We start from the raw sequence: 23,046 nt of genomic DNA, 5'->3' as shown, positions 1-23,046 counted from the left end.
TATTCCCCAGCTTTGTTGCTGCTGGTCCTTCACTTAGTATGTGCTATTTGTCTAGTCCAGAACCCACCTGAGCAGGTGTTTCTCTACGGTTACTTGGAAGATGGCTTGTAGCCTTTGAGAAGAGTCTTACCCAGAGCCTGGCACTGATAGCCGGTGTGACATCACACTACGTCACGCTGCAGCATTTCGGTGAAGGATTGCATATCTATATATACACATGTATAAATTTGGTCTGTTCCTGATCCAGCCTCGCAACATAATATGGGATCTTGCTGTACAAGTACTCTACCATAGGGTTTAAATAAAGCAGAGCTTTAAAGACTCAGGTGCTGCACTTCTCTTTCAAAAAGTTTTACTTGTTTAAAGTTTATTTGGTTTTGCAAGTGCTGCACAGGAAATATCTTCTGTGAGCATGCCTGGCTTTACCTTGTGCTGCAGTTCGTCCTTCTGGTGGGCAGGGTTGCAGTTGTGCTAAACTACTGAGCTTACTTCCCTTCGGACACACGGCGATATGCTGTTGGTGAAAACTTTATTTCCTCTTCTAGGCAAACGGTTATGTGCCTCCAGGCCAAGTTGGTATGATGGGAGTTGAGGACGCAGCAGAAGCACCAACAGAGGAGGAGACACAGGTTTGTGTGTCCTGGAATTAGATAACAAGGAATACTACATTTTCTAGGCTGTATTTTCTGCCACAGAATCGTTACTGCAGAGAGGTGGGTGGCTAAACAGCAATTCAGACTGACTACCTGCAGATTCAATCGACCTCTTTAGCATCATCTTGTCATTCACACATAAAAAGAATTGGTGCCACTTGGACACTGTAATAATAAAATGATTATTTCTATCCTGGGACTTGTGCTTCTGTTAGATGAAGGAATTTATAGAGTAATCAGATACACCTATGTCCAAACATGAATTCCTGCTACTGCACTTGTTGAAAGTTGATTATATTGTAGTGCTAGGTGTTGAGGGCAAGAATCATTCCATCTTTGTTCCCTTTCAGTCTACTGACTCAGAAGATAACCTGGTGCAGGGGAGGAAGGCTTCTCTCTCCGATCTAACAAGCATCGGGGACATCAACGCACTCTCCGTGCGACAGCTGAAGGAAATCCTCGCTCGCAACTTTGTCAACTACAAAGGCTGCTGTGAAAAGTGGGAGCTGCTCGAGAGGGTGACTCGTCTTTACAAAGAGAAAGACCGTCAACATCTAGGTAAGAAACTCAGCAAGTTGTGGACCTGTTCTCCAGGTTTTCCCTTGCTACAGACAGTTGCAGAAGGAAGTAGAACGGATCTTACATTTCTGTTTTGTGCAAGTGAGGAGAAAGGAGGAAGTGTCTCTGATATGCATGTTAGAGTGAAGTAGCTAAACTCTATTCACCACTACTTGTACTGGTTTAAGGGGAGAGCATTATGGTAGCTCTGGAGAGCGACTTCCCTGTAGTAGCAACAAATGAGAGCTGTGTGCCCTTCATCCCAGGATTCTGTATAGCTGTGGTAGATGGTGCTGGCGACCGCGTCGCCCACAGAACAGCCGATGTGTGACTGCAGACAGATGACTGTATGTGCTGGGCTGAGCTCTTCTCTATGGATTCATGGTAACTGGCAAAGCAAGCAGGAAGAAAAATGCCACTGAAAAGCAGCCGGGTAACTCAGAGCAGCATGCACTCAGCGACAGTAGCTCCCACTGCTGAACTGGTGTGGCTATCTGTGGTTTGACTTTGTCCTCTTGATCACAAGAGGGTTCCTCCTGCACAGTTGACTGACGAGGGGATAGTGGTGTGACAGAGGTGCACAGGGAATGTATCTGGCTTGACTTCAGGTGCCAGTTGCAGCTCTAGGTGATTAGTTAAATAATTCACAAGTATATGTCTTGTTTACAAGAGAAATGTATTTTAACACTTTGATTTCATAGATAGGTTTGTTTCTCAGTGTAGTCCAAAGTAGCAGTTTTCTTAAAGACATCTCAAAGCTTTGTCCTCTATGAATGATAACAGATTTAAGACAACTGCTTTGGATTTATATTCTTCTTTCATTGTATCTTGTGCTTTTGACAGAATTTACCCTTTTTTCATAATCACTGTTGCCTCTGTGCATGTGTCTCAGCAAGATTGGTGAGACTGTAACACCAAAGAAACTGCCACAAGGGGCTACTGGAAATGTAGTTCCAGGAAGCCAAAAGCTGCATAAATTCCAAGGCTGTCTGAAAGACTGAGACATCACTCTAGATAGAGGCTTATCTTTGTGAAGCGTTAGCTACTGTGAAGCGTTAGCTACTGTGAAGCGTTAGCTACTGTGAAGCGTTAGCTACTGTGAAGTGTTAGCTATTGTGTAAGCTCAGTAAAAAAAGTTTCTGGCCAGTTGAACAATGTATCCTGATCAGAGATTCAGCTGGAACTGCTGCATGGGGATCAGGAAAAAACAGTTTTGGTTTAGTTAATCTCCCTTCCAGGCTGTCATCTCCTGCTTAATAGCAGTGCTTGAGTAATTTTTTTTTTTTCAGCTTCTCTTGCTCTCACCAAGTAACTTTTTCTTCTTATGTTGCAGTTTCTGACACTGATGATCAAACTGGTAAGTGATATTCTTAATCATAGAATAATTTAGGTTGGAAAAGACCCTTAAGATCGTCGAGTCCAACCGTAACCCAGCACTGCCAAGTCCACCACTAAACCATGTCCCTAAGCACAACATCTACATGTCTTTTAAAGACCTCCAGGGACATTGACTCAACCACTTCCCTGGGCAACCTGTCCCAGCACTTGATAACCCTTTCAGTGAAGAAATTTTTCCTAATATCCAGCCTAAACCTCCCCTGGCGCAACTTGAGGCCATTTCCTCTTGTCCTATCGCTTGTTACTTGGGAAAAGAAACCCATATTCCTTCACTTGCCTCATTGCTAAGAATCTCAGTGGTATTTCTGTTTTCATCACACAGAAATTACTGTGTAGAAGTAAAAACTTTCTGCTCCTTGCCAGTTGATGGAGCAGATATATCCATATCAGTGCAGATGCAAGGGGAATTTTTTTCACTGTGCAGAAGTACTTTAGGGAAGCCCTTCGATAAAGCCAACTCGCAGATTGCACAAAAATGACATCCCTTTCTTTGTTTCATACAAACTGTGGTCTCTCGTTTACTCAGGTGGTGCTGGGCTCCCTGGCACAGAGGACAACCTCTGCAAAATCTGCATGGACGCACCCATTGACTGTGTCCTGCTGGAATGCGGCCACATGGTCACCTGCACCAAGTGTGGGAAGCGGATGAGCGAATGTCCTATATGCAGGCAGTATGTGATAAGGGCTGTCCATGTCTTCAAGTCCTAAGTGTGTGTGAGGAAGACTGGTGCTGCCTTAAAGCCTCATCTGTTGTTAGAGAAATGGCCAAAATCGCTACAAATAGTTAGGTCAGAGATGGGCAGATGGATCCCGCTGGAAGCGAGGGAAGGATGAAGCCTGGGGAAAATTGTTCTTACTCAAGCTGTGCCTGGCTGTGCTCTTCCCGCTATAGTGCTTTACACCACAGTGCCTGGACTCCTTGGAGCTGATTGCCAGCAGCAGACAGAAATCATTAACAACCTGCATTCTAGAATAACTTGATCCACTAGTGTTGGGGATGGATGCTTGGCTTTCCACCACAAAGATCAGATTCAGAGGCTTCGTATTTTCCCCTGAATAAGAAACACAAGTGGACTGAGGTCTCAAAAAGTGACATTTGTTTTGCTCCTTAGGCTGTACACCCAGCAACGACTTTCTTTTCAAAGATTAAAACTTTACTGTGCTTTTTTTTTTTTTTAATTATTTTTTATTTAATGTTAAATTCTTATGCTTGCAGGACAGGCAGACAGCCTCGGATTTCCATATTCAGAATAAGTATCATTCTAGCCTAGTGCAATTGTGGAGAAATGTACAATTTTATTTGAAGATGGACTTTGTATTACTGAAAAATGCAAGGGGAGTGTGACTCTGTGAAACATACAGCCTTACCTTGTGGGGTGGTCGTTTTCTGTTTACATGGCAGCAAGAGGGAGATTCCTAGTTGGACTGTTGTTGATTCCTTTGACTTCACAGGCTTCTGTACAGCGTATGCCAGCCATCATTTTAAAACTGAACTGACTTCACTCGATTAAGGAGTTACGAACCTAAGGCTTGATCTTTTAGTGAGGAAAACATAGAGCTGAAGAGCAGTAAGGATTCCACTGCTACACAATCATATTTAAGTACAGGTGACTTTCTCTTGTTAGAGGGGAGACATGAAAGCATGCAAACTTTCTCTCCCTTGAATCGGTGAGACAAGCGATCACCATTGTACATGGTTGTTTACTACTCAGCTTCCCCTGTCCTCCCCTTTGCTCAATTTTACAGTCCTGTTACTTCAAACTGCTTATCAAAAGCACTTTATTTTGTACTCTTTCTGCCTGTGAGGGTGGGTAGGAGATTCTGCAGTCTGGTAGGTGACAATTGCAAGCCCTTACAGCTATCCTCACAAACGCACGTTCAATCGGAAGCCTTGCCGGAGCAAATTGTAACTGGCATATTTTTCCCTCAGTGGCCTGCAGTCCATTTGGCTGGTAACACAGCTCAGTTTTCAGAATCTTGATGCCTTAAGTTTTCAGCCACTGTGGGATCGTATACTCACTTCAAGTCATTTATGAAGTTGAGTACCTTCTGCCGCAGGTTTTTTTTCCTGTCTAGCTTTCCCCTTGATGGTGGTGATCACTTAGTGTTCAAACTGAATCTCTGCATGGCTGCCAGCAGAAGAACAGCATGAAAAACAAGAGTCCACTTAGAGCTTCTGGAGAAGTGGAAGTGCAGCTACAGCAATGATCACCAAACTCATCTGCTTTTGCAATAAATGGTAATATATGTTAACAGCAAATTAAACTTGTGTATCTTGCATGAGTAGCAGCTTCTCAGCTGGCATGGAGCGGAGGGTCTCTACTCTGCACGCTGGAATCAATGAAGCACTGAAGAAATCTGTCACTCAGTAGGTAGCAAAACCTCTGCAGTATTGAGGTGGTCTCTGAACTCCACAAACATGCAACAGCTGCTGAGGTTTATTGAACTAAAAATTCTGAGTTTTACCTCTTTCCCTGTTTAGGCTGCTCTCTAATATTTGGCTTACAGTTTAACAGCTTCCAGCATGAGAAGAATACTGGTACAATTCAGTGCATCATGTTAAAAAAAAAAATTGCAGTTAAGCAGTAACTGTATTTACTCTTCAAGAGGTTCACAGGGACAGGAAATACACAAAGTGTTGAACAGCCTCATTTAGTAAATTCACTGTGAAAATTCATGTTGTATTTGTGAATAAACTCAGGGCTGGGGGAATTTAGCAGGAAGTTATTCCCCTGTGGACAGATGTGCTTTTGCTTTTAGAGGGTAGGCTTATTTTCTACAGCAGATAAATCAAGTTGCAGATCAATGCCTGAAATTTTAGGAATGAGAAGATGTACCCACCATCACTTTGAAATGTGCTTTCTGAAGGGAGGACTCTTGTCTTTTTTCTTTTTTTCCTGACTACAGTCTTTCCCTTGCAAAAATGGATTCTCTACTATGGATAAGATTTTTCCTTTAAAAACAATCAAAATCCAGAGGAAACCGATCAATGATCCAAAGGAATATAATGATCTGAACTAATAAAGTAAATGGAAATATTTATGTGCTTTATGTACACTGTATATAGTTTAAATATTATAAAAGTTAATATTCTACTTGAAATGGCATTTATTCTCTATTAAATCATCTTGGTACTATGATGGTTAAACTTACTAGTTTTGGTACAGAAGTTTGGTTTATAATTTTATAATAAAGTTGAAACGTGATTTAGTTAACCTTGTTTTCTGACTGTTCCCAACAGGCTAGGGGAAAGCAGAGATGTTACAGCTACTTCTGAACTTCAACCAGAAAAGGCTTGGGATAGCAGGTGCTTAAATGTCATTAGTGGGTGGGGTATAAGTACAGAGAGGTTGAAGGAAAAAAGTAAACTGAAAACAGTAACTTTTTAGCAGTACAATCTTAACTTTGTGAAGATTACAAAGGGGAGAGCACAGCCTTGAGACTAAGGGAACCAGTGAACTGGTCAGTTCACTTCCTTTCATAATGTACACATGCACTCAGCCTACACATGCAGAGTTATTCAGTAAATGTTAAAAAGTTAAAATGAACCCGTTTCTAAAAACCTATCTATCTTCCTTATTTCATTAATATTCAAGTACTTGCAACAGCTTTGAACAGCTTCAGCTAAGGAGGAGTCTCATCTCTCCAGAGGGTGGAGTTCCTTTCTCAGCTTCACTTGTTGTGTTCTGCTGTTCATGTTTCATGAGCAACATATTCTAGAAAACAAATACTCCAAGAGGACGCTTGGATAATGCTCAGCAGTTGCTGTGATGGAAGCTTATTCATTGTCCTAGGTTTCATATTAAACCTATGGCAGAGGTGGGAACTGCTCCTGGATACGGACCTGTGCTGAATGTTAGAAGACAAAGTCAAACCAGGAGAAGGACACCTGTCCTTCGTGTACGTTGTAGCCATGCAGCAAAACGATCCTGGTGATACAGCAAATAGTTTCACATATTTGGTGGTCTGTTTGCCTGTCCAGGCAAAGAATAACCTTTGGAAAATAAGTCCTGACAGCAAAGAAGAAACTGCTTCAGTTTTATTTCTTTATCTATAAAAATACCCAAACTTTAAAAACCCAAGGAGACTAAACCAGCACCTAGATAAGTGCAGTGGTCTACGTTATGGGCAGAAAAATGGATTCAGCAGTGACGTACCTTCAGAGAGTTGTTTTAATTAATTCCATATGGTTGCTATGGATCTTTGTAACTACCTCTGATGGACTTGGACATTTTATTTTGATCCATGTCTCCACAGAGGAATCTCACCATCTCTTCCACCTACCTAGTTATCAGCTGTTGCCTTCAGGGAATTCTTGTCAAGACCCGTCAGCTGCCCCACACTCCTAGAATGGGGCTACCAGTCTCCGTTTCCGGATGCATTTCCAGATCCAGTCAGGAGACACACGTTTAGCACCAGGATTCTCATCAATGTCCCCTATAACGTGTGTTGCTGAGGCTGTGTCAAATTCTGGCACAAGATCCCCATCATATGCTATAAAGTACCGCCGGATTTTGTCGAAGTCCTTCACAGAGGGCGACAGGTACAGCTTCACACCCGTGAATATGTCCAGCAGTGGCTGCATATTGTGAAAGAGGATGAGAAGCACAGGTTGGTAAAAACATTAGCTTGGTCTGGAAATTACACTAAATTCTTTGAGGCATGAAGGAGCCCAATAACAGTTTCCGAGGTTATTATTCTCGTCCCATCCCTAATAACTGTAAATTGCTCTTTGGACCTTTAAATCCTACACAAGAGCAACACCCATACAGTTCCTCTGAAAGCCAACAGTGCTTCCCTAGCTAAGGGGAATTACCACCCCATTATTCCCCTTACTGATGATGCTGATGTGGTCCAGTAAACATGATCTCAATGTCTTTGTCTTTACAAGCTGATGCTTCTTAATTAAAGTAGGAGAATGTAACCACCCTGGGAGGAGTCTTGCTGTTTGCATCAAAACAGCTACTCCAGGCCTATCAAGAAATTATAGCTCAGTGATTCTTAGTCCACTCCTACAGTTTGCGGCACAATGGGCTAGAAAGGACAGTTCTCTCCTTTTACAGCTCCAAACTCTTCCATAGGCAGCGCTTGGGAAGAGCAGCTGCTCAGCAATCCCAATGCTTTGTGGAGCAGGACGCTGTTGGTGAGTGAACAGAGTATTGGCCTTTGAAAGCCAGTTATGTCAGCTCTGCAGCCATCCCCTTCCTTTACAAGGGGGCTTCTTGCTGGTATTGCTGCCATTGTATTTAATTTTAATTTGGGGTCCTGCTATAGGAAGATTTCAAAGACTTTCCAGTTGGAAGGCAAAAGTGAACAGGTAATTGAAACTGCCTCAGCTTCCTCCCACCAGTGGTTGCTGTTCAGCTGACTGTACCTTTTTTCCATTGTCATCCATCTCAGATGCTTTTCTCTTCTCCCCTCGTTTCTCCTCTGATTTTTGAGGGGATCCAATGACTGCTTTACTCTCTAAAAAGAAAAACTTGTCTCATTTGTGCTCTCTGTCCAGATACTTGTTACTAAAGTGAGGGAGAGCAGAGTGAAGAGAGTAAAAGGGAAGAGTTTCCCCCCCTCTTTTTCTGGAAAATCCATGAATTAAAACACATAACTAGTAAGACGCATTTTTTTCTACTGCCAATGGCATGGGGCATATTCCTGCCCTCGGTTCCATAATGTTGCTGTTCAACTTCCCTGTCTTTCCACACTGTCTTTTTGAGACTGCTCAGAAATTTTCTTCAAGTTATTCCCCAGTGACAAGGCGCTGGTGAACCAAACTCATTTCACTGCTGTGCAATTTACTACCTGGAAATCCCCTCCACCCAGGTGCCCTATTACATGCATGAATTTCATCCAAATAACATTAAACACTGGTTCACAGCCAAAAACGTCTAACCAAAGGGCATGAGATCTGCAGGAAAGGAAGCAGCAGGTTTGCTGTTGGGATCAGTCTCACGCAGTCTGCTAAGGACCTTGATCTAATAAGATGAAAAGGGACTGCAGTCTCAGAGAAATCACTCCAAAGTAGTTTTGGTACAACCCGTAGCTGAGACTGTTACGTTCACGATATCCCTTCTGAGCAGCATATATCTCAGAGAGCTTTTATTGCCTAAATGAGTTGCCTAAGCACCAATGTAACCGGTGTCATCAGTGCTGTTTCCATCTTTTCTCAATCCCAGCACACCCAGAGCTGTGGCTATTCAATCCACGCTATGAATAACCAGGCCAAACCAAGGGTCTGAACAGCTTTGCCCATTAACCCTGCTGCCACGGGATCTTCAAGCATCTGACAGAAGGCAAAGATCCAAAGGCAGCCGGCCCAAGTGCAGAGAACACACCTTGAGGTTCCTCTCCCTGGAAAGTACCATCTTACCTTCTGGCTTCTGGGCTTTTGCAGGTGACTTGCTTGGGGGAGTTTTAATAGTGCTGTGTGGTGTGGAAGACCTGGAATTTCCCTCATTCTCTCCACTGCTGCCAGCCGTGGACTCATCTTCCTCCCCAGCAACAACACTGAAATCAGCCTTCTCTTTGGAGAGTTGGTACAGCTCCTGTCCCACCAGAAACAAAGCACAGTGAAACCTCTGACATCAAGACACGCGCCATAATGCATGGTCTCCTCTTGTTTGTTCCCCCCCCAGAAGTGTTGCTCATACACTTTTTCTTCCTGCACCTCTTTGTAGCCATTTTCTTGTCAACTTTCTTCAAGCTCTCTGTGTTCCACCCAGCTGCTTGACATTAAGAGAAGCCATACAGGGAGGTACCAAAAGCCACATTCACATCATCTGCCACAGAGCGAGACGCACTAACTCTTCAGAGTCTGGCTCCCTAGCCTGAAAAATGAACACCACTCATTGCTCACTCAGGGAACAGTCTGTCTGAAGAGGGTATTTTACCTTTCTCTCTCCTCTACCTGCACAAGGAGTCCAAAAGACTGCTGGACAGCAGGTGGGCTGCATCACTCCTTGCTTCCATGGCATAACAAGCACTTACATCTGCTGCCAGTACCCCTGCAGGCAGTGTGAAGACAGCCCCCAACGACAATAACTAGACTGAGAACAGAGCTCATCAACAGCTGACTTACTGCTGGGGATGGCAGAAAGCCAACTGGTTTCTATCAGTAGAGGAGGCACAGAAGCTGGGTGGGGTGGGTGCAGCCCCAGGGGTCCTGGCTGGCTGCCATTTGGCCCCTGTGCCCTGGAACTGGGCCAGGCTGCCCTCAGCCACTTCCCAGATGCCTCCCCCAATCTCAGCAATTAATGGGAGGCCAAATGACCATAAACACTTAAGAGAATAGAGGTCAACTCTTTCAGGAAGGAAATTCCTCACCATGAAGGCTGTTACAAGAGCAGATAACAACTAGCTGCCAGCACAGACTTTCCTGAAAGTGCACAACAGCACAAGAGATTGGAGAGAATAAGACTGACATCAAAATAATCCAGCAAGCAGCCTGAGCCTAAAATAAATGGAAAATGTAACACGTCATGATAGGTACCAGTCAGCAGGTATCTTCACTACATACCCTGCTATCAGAATTTATCTTTTTAAACATGGACTGTTGTCAGAACTTACTCTCAAACATGCTGCAGACACACTGTGTTAACTCACCTTGAGCTGCTGGAGGTTGGTGGCTGTCTTCCAGTCTTTATCATCTCGAATGCGGGTGCAGCGCGGGAAGCGAATGGAGATCCCATCTGCAGTGTGGGCTTCAGCTTTCGAGAATTCGGCCCCTGTGATCTCCCACACTGGCGCTTTCTGAACACGGCATCGAGGAAGTCACGTCACATTCCTGTCTTCTCTCAGGAGCCAACTCTAACGCGTCTGTGTTCCTCTACTCCTACAACAGCCCCCTTGTCCCCCCAGCACAGAGTTCCATATCTACAAACTGAGCTTCTTGGTCAGGTTAATTAGAAAACCTTCTATTCCTACTTCAGCCATCTTCAACTAACACGATACCCATCTGTATATCTGGGTTACAGTTGTGCTTCAACCATTTTAAGTCAGATTTTTCATGCCTCAAATTTAAAATAAGTTCACTTCTGGAAGGGATTTAATGCACGAGAATATTTCCCAGAAGTGCTGCAGGTGTGATTTCTTCATAAAGCTCTTAGCTTCAAACGCACCTGCGAGATTCAGAGATAAAAACTTGCGCTTAATTTCCTGTTCCAAGTATGAAGACTGATCTTCTCACAGATACAATTTGTACACTTAAATGAAGCACAGAAGATTGCTGTATCGGGGCTGGAGAACATCGCTAAATTACTATGACAGCACTTACCTTTGGATCCGGGACAATGAAGTCTGGGTAGTAGATTTTGTTGATTTTTAGCCACTTTGGAATTTTACTAGGATCCTAGGAATTAAAAGCATAAAAATAAAACAACAGGTCATATATGAACCTATTCTTAGGAAAGAAGTTGCTGAAAGGTAACCTAGCAGTAGATCAGCATACAGGTGTTACATTGTCTTTGTATGGATGAAACTTGCTTTGCCCTGGGGTGCAAGGTGCACTGACCTGCAGCAGTTTCTCTTATCTAGAGAGTCACAAAAGTTGCCTGTAACAGCTCTCAACTACTGTCATTCTATGGGTACAACAATAACATTGTTGCTCCAATTGGGATTCATATAAAACTACCAATTTTTTTTTTAAGATTCTATAACCTTGATGCAAATGGCCTTCAGGATGTCAATTAAATATTAAAATTCAGCTCTCTGTTCGTGAAATCTTGAAATATAAGGTTCTCCACCTAAATAATTCACTCACAAAAAGTCTTGGCTCCAACACCTCAGGTTATCTAGCCACAAGACAACAGACTGATTTGATTGTTTCTCACCCGCAGCCCCATCTAGTGACTGTCTTCACCAATTGCAATATGCAAAAAAAACCCTCAAAAATGGTACTTGCTCTGCTCTTCCCAGTAAAACTTTGTCTTAGCAGGAAACAGATGGTGCCTGGCTTCCCACTCAGTGTCTGAGTACAAATCTCAGGCAGCACCTCATCTTCGGGAGCTGGCTGCACCTCCATCTCCTCTGTCAGAGCAGTTTATCTGATCTAACTCTAATTGAGCCTCTCTCCATTCCCAGCAGAGCACTTCAATCCTGCACTTAGCCAGCACCTCAACTGTAGCTCAGTAGGAAAAAGGCTTTTCCAAGCCCTTTGCTCAGCATTCCTTTGATCGCCCCCATGCCAGCGCCCCTCTCACCTTGCTGATCTTCACCATATCCAGCTCTTTTTGCAGACGCGCCAGGGTGGCATCATCATGGCCACCAGAACACTTGGTCACGGTGCACCACTTCTCACTCTTGGGATCGTAGCAGCCCATGAGGAAGATGGACATCATCCCACCTGCAAAAGTGGAGAGCAGAGTGGTTCACATCTTCTACAGGACAAGCCACAGCTTTTCAAAAAGCAAAGTAATGAACTAAAACCCTTTTCCATCTTTGGGGCTGGTGAAGGCTTCTCAGCACCAGCTCCCATACACAAAGCTGAAGAGAGAGCCTCTACACTGTGCAAGACCCCAGCTCAAGACCTAAGGCTTTGCTGAGCCAACTAACTCACAGTAAACTCACAGCCTGGCATGTGATGAGCTACAGCAGACGGCCACTGCAAGAGCCAGTCTCATTCTGTAGGAGACCAAGTGCTACAGGAGGCCTGGAATGGATAAAAGCTTGAGAGTTTTCTGAACTGACAGATCTCTGACCTAAGCCAACTCCAGACACTTACCTTTACTGCCTTGTCCATAAAAAGCTCCCAGCACCACCAGGTCTGCTGTGTCAGCCATCGCACCCTCGTTGAGGTAGTCCTTTTTCACTTTCAGCCAGTGTCGTTTTCCTGGTTCATAATTACCCTGCGCAGAACAAGGGAAGAACCCCCAGTCAGAAAGATATTCTAATGGACAGCTGTCTCCTCCAGAAGCCTCTGCTTTTATCCAGCTCAGAGGCACAGAAGCACAGCAGCACTCAGATATATGAAAAGCAACTTCGATTGGGTGTCAGCATCGACAAGAACCCAGAGATGATTAAAGGATGCTCAGCCTTGTGTGCTTCAGCCACAGACTGGTGCCTGTTGTTATTCCCCAATTCCCAGCATACACCAGTGAAGAGTAACTGTGAACTTGCCTTTGTATCTTTCAACACCAGTCCTTCCAGTCCCTCACGGATGACGCGTGTGATCATATCTGCCAGATCTGAAGCTTTCTTGAAAGGAAAGGAATCATGGTTAGCTCAAAACTGTCAAAGGCCTGCAGTCATCAGGCTTTCTATTTGGAGCAGTGGTGCACTAAAACCAAAGCAACTGCAGAGAGATGAATGGGTCATTTCATGAAATACGTTTTCCAAGGAGAGTCTGTTCCCTTTGCTGCACATCCAGTGACTAAGCTGGGAATATGTCCCAAGAAGAGAAGGGTACTCCTCAGAGACGAGGCAGCCACACTGATTGTGTCCTGAATATCTCATACACACAAGATCAGATTTTCCTCAGCCAGCAGTGACTGCTCACTCCTCTCTCCAACTGCCTTAGGACCTATGGTCTTTTCTTCTTCCCAAAATGCTTTCTCTGCCCCAATTGTCCAAACATTCTCCACCAAAACCAAGGTGCTACAGAAATCAGTAGCAGCAGGGAAAAATAATGGGACATAGGGTTTGTGCGTAACCATCAGAGGAAAACCTGAGCTGTCTAAATGCATTTTTTAGCACTCAGAGTGTGTCTGGGCTGTGCAGCACTTGAAGCTGCCAGTTTGGGAACTGGAAGCAGTCTCGATCCCTTCAGTCGTACTTCAGTCTTCTCTGCACAGCTCAGCGTTGCACAGAACGGACTAAGTTACAACAGGCTTTAGCTCATCCTAACAAAGTCAAAGATTCAATCACTACAACATCACTAAGAAGACAAAAAAACAGATATGCAAGTTAAGATTCCACTGAAGTGGTTGTAGCAAAGACATGGCCCTCCTGAACAACCCTAGCTCATGGAGTCTTGCACACCGACCAGAAGTAGGACCATTCTGACAGGCAGGGAATTGCCGGATCAGCAGGCTTAATCGTGGTAAAGGGGCAACGGAGCGTCCAGAGCGCAGTCTCTGAGACCACCATGAACACTGCTGTAACGGGGAACTCACTGTGACGTGCTTCATCTCCGAGAAGAGGATCCGGTTGGGGATTTCCACCATGTTATCATGGAGAAACTTACGACGTTCACACAGAGGCCTAAACCAAGGTACCGAGAATTAAGGACAAGCAAGAAATTCACATGAACGTTAAGAAAAGCTATTTAAATAATTAAATGACTTATCCCACAGAGTTCCTGAAAGGACAATCGATTCTTACTTTCCTCCAGGAAGTTATAAAATAGAAATTTTCTATTAAGGGTGCGTTTAGTTTCAGAGGATGCAAGATGAGCTGGGTACTGAACCACGCTCAGGTCAGTTGAAATGCAGTTAATTCTGATTATTTTGGAACTGCAGAGCAAGACAGAGCTCCATAGTGAAGCTCCTTGGCACAGCCAGGATTCTCCCATGCTGTCCTGATTTTACAGAGGTAAATGGCCAGACTTGACAGCCAACGTGACTTGCTCCCTCTGCAGTGGTGGTGTGCTCCAGCAAGTTCATGCTGGGAAAGCGGGCAGGCTACTCTCACACTATGTCAGACACGGACCTGTCCATCAGGCTGACGTCATTGAAATAGATGCAGTCAAACACAAACAAGCAAACGTTGGCATCTTGGAAAGCAGCTTTCTGAAAGTCAGTTAAAGAAAGATCAATTAAAAGAAATCCGCAGTCGTAGCAAGCAGCAATACAGAGTTTTAGAACAATAACAGAAACAAAAAGATGTATTTTTATCTCCATAATCTTTTATGTTATATTAAGCTTAGGCCTCTTCTAAAGACAGAAGTATTCTGAGAATTGAGATTTAGACTGAATGAGTCAAAGCACAAGCTAGGAAGATAAAACATGCTAATTTCCTAGTGACAGGGAAATAATGCCACGAGTATTAATGACTTTGGGCAACATAACATCCGTCTCTACTGCTGCAACAAAAAAACAGCGAGCATTGCAGAGGCTTCAGATTAACCAACACTTTAAGTTGAAGCACTTACAGTTTAATTTTTGTTTTACTGTCTTCTTTCTCACCACCACTTAGTCTAGACATCAGCACGATATAATATTCATACGGACTAAATACTCTCTGCATCATTGTGGTCTTCCAGTCTGCCATACACTGCTCAAGCAATAACAGAACTGCAAGATTTTCCAAGAGTTTAATACTTATCTTGAGCTGAAGTTTTCTTACTGTCCTGCTAGTGATCAGGTTAATATCAAATCTATTGTATTAGAGCAGTACCTTTTCATTAATATCAGCCTTCTCAGGGATCTTATTTTTTCCCAGATGTTCTAGCAAGCACCAGATCTCTTACATTATCCTGTGACAACAGATCGCATGCTAGTGTGTTTAAGTCAGCAGAAAAACAGCCTCTAACCACAAGAAAGACTTTTTTTTTTTTACCTTGTGCACACCAAGAGTCCCAAAAGGAAGTGGCTTGCCAGTTTTGTTGTCAATCAGAAGAACTTCTGAATCCAGGATCATACTTTGCCCACCAGGGAAAGCCTGGGGGATGAAGTCCTTAAAATGGGCTACCTTGGGAAAAAAAAAAAGAAAAATACATCTACTGGCTGAAGAGAGGGACTCCCTCCAATGCAGATGTTTTCTCCAGAAGCGTGTCTGAGGCACTAACATATCTGCACTAACTTTACGTTCTGCTATGGTACAGACAGCACAGTCTGCAAACAGAAAAATGAGCCTTGAACAATTATAACCAAGTCACCCAACTGGCATCAAGCCTCCCAAAAGGCAGGGCATAAAGAGGACTCTAAGGCAGATGCTTAACTTCAGTTTCAAGCTCTTAATGTCCACCAAAACTGATTACATTTCTGTTAAGTGTTGCTTTTCCAGATTTCAGGTATCTACATAAATTAGAAAAAAGTCTGCAACAGAAGGCATCCTCCTTGCCCACAGAAACTGTTGTGAAATGCAGTCGTGTTTATAGAGGAGCTGGCACAACGGCAGAGATGGTTTATAGGTGCTTACTTTATGTGGGAGGACAGGTTTGAGGCTTCTGCTGAAGTAGCTGAAATGATCTCCATTTTTATGGACCTGCACCCGCTCACCATCATATTTGATCTCCGCATACATGCCGTTTGGGCACTTCTTCATGGCATACTCAATGGACTTGCAGGCTTCAGCCTTGGAAAGGTGGAGAGAGAGAAGTTCCAAACAAACTCAGATGATATATTTAAAAAGAAAAGTTACTTTCATCTAAGTTCATGAATGAACTACCAATTCCTTTGTAGATCCTTTTTGTCCAGGATCTCTGATATCCAGTCCAAGTTTTCCTTTCTTAATTATTAATTTACTTAGAAACATCTGCACACGCCCAGATAATCACAGCTTTTCAGCACTTATCTGCTCCAGATATTTAATGGTGTAAGTACTGTGCTTTTTGTAGGAGTGCGCTTAGCCCAGAAGTAAATATTTAATTCTGATTTGTTCAAACAAAACCCCAAACTTATTTGAAACTCTAATCCAATGGAAAGCTTACGCTATTTCCAGAGAAGGATCAACTTCTGGAATGACAGCAAACAAACAAACAAGTCACTTCTGGACGGAAAGCAAAGCAAGACTGTAGATTCTGCAGTGGTACTGAAGGTACAAGTACTGAGTACGTTGGACACCGGCCTCTCGGTAGAAAACACTTTATAAAATGGAGTTAAACCAAAATCAGCACTGCACACTCTATTAGCTCATATTACACACAGTCACTTATCTGCCTACTGATTCTTAAGAGAGAGGGTCTCTGACAGCACACAGGAGAGCTTCATCCCTCACTCAGCTGAAGGTTACCCTTGCAGGGGAGCCAACATTACCAGCATGGGCTGAACTGGGGTCATCAGAGAGGCCTGCACGCTGAGGGTGCGCTTCACACCTGGCATCTTCTCAGCCTCCTGCTGGTTCTTCAGCACTCGCTCTACCACATCCTGGAGGTTCCGTGATGCTTTGAACGCCTCGTAAGCATTGGGATCCAAAGCATCCAACCTTTAACAAATTGAGGAGAGGAGGGGAACGTTGATCAGCCTCAGGTCTGCTGCTCCTGGCTATGGGGCTAATGCTCATGTCTGGTTTTATCTCACAACGTAAGACTTACACATGCTTTGCTCCAGCATTCATTTTCAAGTCATGCTTAATTAGCCTGATGATGCATTTCAGGTCGTTGCCCGTACATCTGAAGTGCAAGAGAAAATTCAGAAATGGTAGATGTTTAGCTGAATTACTTTCCAGCTGAAAAAACCAAACTGATCCAAGACTCTGTAAAAAAAGGTCCTCCCCTTCTGCAGAGTTTAAACACAAATGAGGACACACGTTACTAGTGACATCTCAGAGGCACAAGAAAATATCCAAAAGGCTTTTTAGCATCTTTATATTTGAATGCCAGTATTAATTCACTTAATGCATCAAGAGTAAGTGATAATAACACCCTCAGCCTCAGATCAACACAAAGTGAGCCAGACCAAGAATCTTCAACATGTCTACATGGCTTGAAGGCTTTTCCCAACATACCTACAGACAGCAACTTAATTAACAGCTAAGTACCATTAAGGGAGTTCTGCAAGCCACTTGTTCAGTACTGATTGACCAGTGTCTCGACAGGCAAGAATGAACTTCCCTGGCAGGAACAGGAGCCATACATGTTCTCCATTGCTGGTCAGCAGCCAAGGTGTCTTCATCAAACCACAATAGATGTTAGGTTCAGTGTCTGTGACGTGTAGATAACCCCTCCTAGTGTCACAGTAAACCTTCAGAGACCGATTAGTTTCCTTACCTGCGAGTGATATGATGCAGCACACTTTGCTGGTCATCCTCCTTAGTGAGCTTTGATAGCTGGATTAGAAATTCATCTACCTCTTGGATGGTCAGGAGACTTTTGGCTGCGGGAGGACAAGACTTGCTCTGTTCAAAGAAGAGGCGTATGGTCTCGGAAACATCTCCCTGTCTCCAAAAACAAAATAAGGGTGTGGATCAGAGCTGTGGCTAGACAATGGGGACACCCCTGGGGATTCAATATGGTTCCAATAAGTAGGATAAAGCACAGGAGTGATGATGGGATTGGATGAAGGAGTTGGAATCAAACATTAGAAAAAAGCCACCACAACACCGAATAAAGCTTCTCAGCTGTTTCATTTGCAAAAAAAATGTAAGTAAGAGTACCAGCGCCATCTCATTGCTTTATTTTTCACTGCTGCAGCATCACAGGCCCTTTATTTCCTGAGGATGAATCCACTTGTAAATCCAAGGATCTGAAACAGTCTAGTGATGTCACTAGAAGGCCATGTATACCAAGGCAACAAGCAAAGGTGAAAGAATTAGCTTCGTTATCCAATTCACCCATTTTCTCCACCTTGCAATGGATCAGAAGTCTGCGCAGTCAGTTACCAACTCCTGGGTACAGGAATTAAACGCACACGGGAGCACCTGCAATTGCACCAGTGTAGCTTCATTTTACCAACTAACTGAAGCTCACAGTTACAGATCTGTTAATCGACTCACAGCTTTTGATACATGATGTTACAGAAAAGAAATATAATCAGTTACATAGGAATTTGCTAGACAAAGCAGTTTAGGCAAAGCAGATGCAGCCCAACTTGCCTAGATATTTTAGTCTTGCTTTCTAAAATGTTGCAGGTGAATTCATATCTTGCTTTCCGTTCAAACATTATTTTCTAAAGGTTCCAGATGGCAGAAAGTGCTATGAAAACTGCTAAAGCAAGGGAAAAAAAAAAAAGAAATAAAAATCACCAACTCCTGTTCTATCAGCCAAGCTAACAATCTTTCAAATAAGAGTAAAAAATCCCACATTACGGAATTTCCATACCAAGGGACTGAACAGCAGAAATTAAGAGAACTGCTGTCTCTCCTCACCTGTTCCAGGTCCCGGACCATTTCTTCTTGGCTGCAGTTAAAAATCCGACTGAACAGCTTTACAATCTGCTTATCATTCAAGTTGTAAACAATTTTAATGACGCCTGGTAAAAGCAGCTTAATGGTCAGGTATACATCCCCATGAAAACCATCTGGAAAAAAAGCACAGACCATCAGAAACTGTCACAGTTTATTTTCATGTACAGGCTATGGTTGGTTGTGCCCATCAGCTCTGGGGGAAAAAAAAACACAGCTGGGGCTTCCTTCAACATGAAAAGAGATTTCTTAGGGGAAACATTGACAATTGTCCTCCAAATCTGATCTCAGCACTAAGTTTGGTGGCACCTACCAACACTCCCCGTGATCCCAGGCTGAGATGCTCTTACCTGAATGTGTTACTTGGATAAACAATCCACTCTGCAAACACGATCTCCACTATTGTGATGGTTCAGAAACCATCACGGCACTCAGCTCAGACTACGCAGCAATCAGATTTTACTTCACCCTTGCTTTTGAAACAATACTTTGAGGTCGATTTTGAGAGGGCTTTCACATGCTGAGAACACCAAGCAGGAATCATACCTCCTCCAGATCCCTTCTTCAGGAAATCCTGGATGATCTGCGTTTTCACATTATAGCTAGGCTTCTCAGCAACCATGGCACAGAGCTTCCGGAACTCTCGCAGCAAGCAGTCTTTGTGCTTCGGATCACATTTTGCTGCAGATAGGCTAGACTTGTGCGAAGCATTTGCAGAGACATCTTCTGAATTCTTTGGCTTGGCTGCATCAAAGACATAAGTTGCTTTTTTAACAAGTACAATATGGTGCAAGTTTTGAAGTTGAAGCTAACTCCGCTTGGCAAGCTGAAAAGAACAATCCCAGTATGCTGGCAAAGCTTCAGAACTGAATAATGATGTGTGCTATGCCAAAAGTTGTGACTTGAAATTTTAATTACCATAAAAATAAAAATGTCTAAGCTATTTTTTCATTAGTTTTGTTCTTCACAGGCCACCGGAATATTCTGGACCTTAGTTCTACCAGATATGATTAAACCTTGGTGAAAAGGAATTCCTGCTGGCAGATACTTCTGGTTTATTTCTGTTTTATAGACCTTTGCCCTTCACAGCAAGATGTTTTCCTAGGATCATTTCTAAAACAGGGGAGAAACGTCCCCATCCCCTCTGCTCTCCTAACACTAACAGCCCTACACGTTCTCATCGCTTTGGCTGCACACGTGGCAACACGAGTGCTGGGTGGTTCAGAGCTACACATCTGCATTGGGTCGGTCAGTGCTCAGACACTGACTGTCGTGCTGGCAGCTGTTTCCCAGGACAAACTGCTGAGGAGTCACAGTGTTCTGTTCCATGAATCCTGCAACTAGGAATCTCTCACAGTCAATTTTTTAGGGATTTTGAGCTCCGCATGGGATATCTTTAGTCTATACCTTGACTGAAACTGGCCCATGGAATAAGGCAGTAGTGGAGTCAGCCTGACAATGTGGCTTACTGCATAAACTTTGTTTCCTTGGGAATACTAGAAACTCAAAACATCAGTTCTTTGAAGACTGATGGCCCAAGAAAACACTAAGAATTTTTGACAAACCAGATTTTAAAGAAGTAACTAAAACTAAACCTAAAAACTACTGATCTAAGCCAAGTTAAAACACCTCTGACACTGATATCAGAAGAGAAAGATTTCCCAGAATCAGCTTAAGTCCTACCTGTGAAGCCAGAGAACTTCTTTGGTGATGGAGCGATAAGAGCTAATGGATCTTTTGTAGTTATTTGTCCTGTGGCTGTGAGCTTAGCTTGGACTATAACTTTCTTCTTCGGTGTACTTGCAGCCTTGGAATTAGCTTCTGTAAAACAGCAAGGTTCAAACCAGCAGTCAGGAATAATCACATATATCCCTCAACACATTATGTAAGATATACTTCAACAGTTAAGTCTTAAAAGAACTGGAGATGTAGGAGAAAAAAATGGCAGAACATTTTTCAGATATCAAAAGTTAAAAAACTACATAATTTACTAAAGATCATGGAAAAAATGCTGAAAATGGAAAATAACTGATGCTTCCTCCTGGGATTTACTGGCCTGTGTCTGCATGTGAATTAAATCACCTAGGCCTTCTCCATAATCAGTTGTGACAAATGAATTAAGAAGTGCTATTGTAGAAGTGACGACTGCTTCCCTGTCCTGAAAGGCTGAGACATATTTGAGCAGCGCTTCCCACTTTGTCATGGGGTCACACTAACATAGCAGCGAGGATTTTGTGGTAAAGGCACAGCTACGTGGCAACCACTGGCATACCCTGAAAACGAGTAAAGCAGAAAAAGTGTAGCCCTGTGTCTCACCTGAGATGTGCTTGTTGATTAATTCTTTCTCCTCATCTTGTAGCTCTTCCCATCCTTCCAAGTCTGTGATGTCTTCAATTTTCTTGGTGGTGGCCCGGGCCTTCTCTAGCTTCTCAAACATGCACTTCACATGGTACCACTCCTTCATGTCCCCACCAGACTCCGTGAAAGGATTGGGAACGATCTTTCCAATGCGCACCATTCCTTTCACAATCTTCTCCTTGCACTTCTTGCAGCCTGCCGTGCCACGCTTGGCATAGTCTACGCAGTACCTCTGCTCTGCCATGTCCTCTGCAGCTGTACAGGCTTGGCGAAGCCAACTGTTCAAAAGCAGGGAGAAATGGAGAGCCCCAGCACCAGCACTGCCCTGATTTCTCCCTGCGGACTGGAGAGATACACACCGTAACAGCAGCTGGAACCAGTAACTGGGGCTGGCCCGGGGGAAGCCAACACAGCACAGGTAGGGTCTTGGCAAGGAGACCTGTGTGCGGGAGGTGAAAAGTCCTGTGCCCCTGCGGAGTGCCCAGGCAGCCTTCGATAGTGCCCTGCTGCCTGTGGGCATCCAGCCCGCTCCGGTGAGTGCTGCAAGTGAGAGAGGAGACGCTGAGCACCCCCTAGCCGCCTGCGGGCCCTCTGCCCACGCGGGACACGGGGCCTCTCGGAGGCCCAAAGCCTCATCTGTGCCCCCGGCCTGCCCCGACCGCTGCCTCCCCACCCGGGACCCGGCCCCTCGAGGCCCCGGCGGCCTCAATCACCCCCGAGCCTGCCCCACAGGCCCCGATCCTCCCCTCGCCCGCACCACAGCCCCCTCCTCGCCTTCGGGCCCCCCAGCGCCTTCTCCCCTCACACACGAGCCCCGGGATCCCCCCCGGCCGCTTTCCCGCCCTGCCCGCCCCAACCGCAGCCTCCCGCTGCTACAGGCCCCTGGCCCCCGCCCTGCCCACGGCCGACTGCGGGGATGAAGGGCTCACCGGGATCCTCACGGCGCCGCCATTCCACCCTCACCGGCGGACGCGACACCCTCCAGCCCGCGCTTTAGGCCGGGGCCGCCGCCACCGCCGTGCCTGTGAACGCGTCCTGCCGGCTTCCGTAGAGCGGGGCGCATGCGCGCGGCGCCGCGCCCCACCTCTTCCGCCCGAAAGTGGCGCCCAGCTCGCGCGCGTGCCGAGGCGGGCGGCGGGCCCCTCCCGCGCGGCGCTGGCCCCGCCCCCCGAGGGCAGGCCCCGCCCCTCGCCCCGCCGCGCGCAGGCGCCGGGGCGCGTGCTCCCGCCCCGGGCACGGCCGAGGCCGAGGTGGGCGGCCGCCGCGCGGGGTCTGCGGGAGCGCTGCGCCGCGTGTCCCGGCCTGACGTCGTGCCCCGTTTCCGGCCGCCGAAGCCGGTGCCCTCTCCCCGGCCGCGCCGCGTGGGCCCTCGAGGAGCGCGGTGCCGTGTCGGGCCGCTGTACCAGCCGGCCGTCGAAGCCGGCTCTCCGAGAGGCCCGCGCGGGGCTCCTGCGGGGCCCAGCCCCGCGAGGCTGGCTGCTCAAGAGCACCGTGTCGTGCTTGTGCGCCTCTGAGGTGCTCCATGGCACTTGGCCTTCAGAGCGGGCCGTCCGAGAGCACCGCGCTGTGCCCGCACGGGCATGAAGTGCGGCTCCATCACTGCCGCCGGAAACTGCCCCTCCAGGAGCCCTGTGTGGGCCCGAGGTGCTGCCCTGTGCTCGGCCTCCCAGCACCGGCCCTCCAGGAGCACTCTCTGGTGTTTGTGCGCACCCTGGGGTGCTGCTGCACCGCCCCAGCCCCCTGAGAACGGCTCCTCATCTCAGCGCAGGCGGGCACGTGCCAGCTGTTGGCTCTCTGGTGGCGGCAGCCATCCCTGTTTCTCTCATGGAGGTGCTGTTGTGCTGTGCCAGGAGATCGCTGCGGAAGCTGGAGGGGATGTCTTGCACACCACCGCCAAGATTCCTGACTTTATCCTGGAAAAGTGTGCTGTACAGGTTGTCATGGCTGAGCTATCCCTGACCTGCCTTGCTATACCTCAAGGCAGAGTATGAGGCATAAAGTACAGAATTTGCTTCACCAGACAAGTGACTGTCTTTTTCTTGGCTTCCAGCTGGTTGCAAGGTGAGCTATGAGAAGTCTTCCTCTT

The 23,046-nt window shown here is 45.6% G+C and overlaps 2 protein-coding genes across 5 annotated transcripts in view; one reads left to right on the top strand and one right to left on the bottom strand.

Moving 5' to 3' along the window:
* RFFL (ring finger and FYVE like domain containing E3 ubiquitin protein ligase) overlaps nt 1-5,824 on the top strand; it is a 31,830-nt gene extending 26,006 nt beyond the window's left edge. The window contains exons 5-8 of the mRNA XM_009977179.2: nt 546-629; nt 1,004-1,211; nt 2,545-2,568; nt 3,136-5,824. Of these exons, the coding sequence (XP_009975481.2) occupies nt 546-629; nt 1,004-1,211; nt 2,545-2,568; nt 3,136-3,317 (498 nt within the window). The 3' untranslated portion in view covers nt 3,318-5,824. The remainder of the gene's footprint in view (nt 1-545; nt 630-1,003; nt 1,212-2,544; nt 2,569-3,135) is intronic.
* LIG3 (DNA ligase 3) lies at nt 603-21,930 on the bottom strand. 4 transcript variants are annotated; one of them, XR_015222768.1, is made up of 21 exons: nt 21,890-21,930; nt 20,919-21,500; nt 20,286-20,423; nt 19,149-19,346; nt 18,567-18,718; nt 17,470-17,636; nt 16,795-16,872; nt 16,517-16,685; nt 15,681-15,836; nt 15,099-15,230; nt 14,250-14,329; nt 13,715-13,802; nt 12,720-12,797; nt 12,325-12,448; nt 11,804-11,946; nt 10,879-10,953; nt 10,209-10,355; nt 8,977-9,151; nt 7,984-8,075; nt 6,894-7,188; nt 603-640 (listed from the first exon to the last, which is right to left on the bottom strand). XR_015222768.1 is itself a non-coding variant. In XM_086624835.1 (21 exons), exons 2-21 carry the CDS (start codon nt 21,478-21,480, stop codon nt 6,955-6,957), a joined length of 2,892 nt encoding a protein of 963 aa, XP_086480961.1. In that variant the 5' UTR covers nt 21,481-21,500; nt 21,890-21,930; the 3' UTR covers nt 6,759-6,954. The 4 variants fall into 4 exon arrangements, 2 of the variants coding, with proteins under 2 accessions (XP_086480961.1, XP_086480960.1); XR_015222769.1 differs by lacking the exon at nt 603-640 and adding an exon at nt 5,877-6,458; XM_086624835.1 differs by lacking the exon at nt 603-640 and having other exon boundaries at nt 6,759-7,188; nt 20,919-21,303; nt 21,400-21,500.
* Between the last annotated feature and the right edge of the window lie 1,116 nt (nt 21,931-23,046).

Source organism: Tauraco erythrolophus, chromosome 21 (genome assembly GCF_009769465.1).
Source record: "Tauraco erythrolophus isolate bTauEry1 chromosome 21, bTauEry1.pri, whole genome shotgun sequence".
NCBI classification, from domain to species: Eukaryota; Metazoa; Chordata; class Aves; order Musophagiformes; family Musophagidae; genus Tauraco; species Tauraco erythrolophus.
Note: the sequence above shows the minus strand (reverse complement) of the source record. Positions and strands in the feature narration are given on the sequence as shown.

Coding starts and splice junctions, on each gene's coding strand:
- LIG3 (XM_086624834.1), bottom strand. CDS start 21,480: ATGCCCACAGGCAGCAGGGCACTATCGAAGGCTGCCTGGGCACTCCGC. Junction 15,231..15,680: donor AACCTGTCCTCCCACATAAA/GTAAGCACCTAT, acceptor TTTTTTCCCAAG/GTAGCCCATTTTAAGGACTT. Junction 10,954..11,803: donor ATATGGTGAAGATCAGCAAG/GTGAGAGGGGCG, acceptor TTTAATTCCTAG/GATCCTAGTAAAATTCCAAA.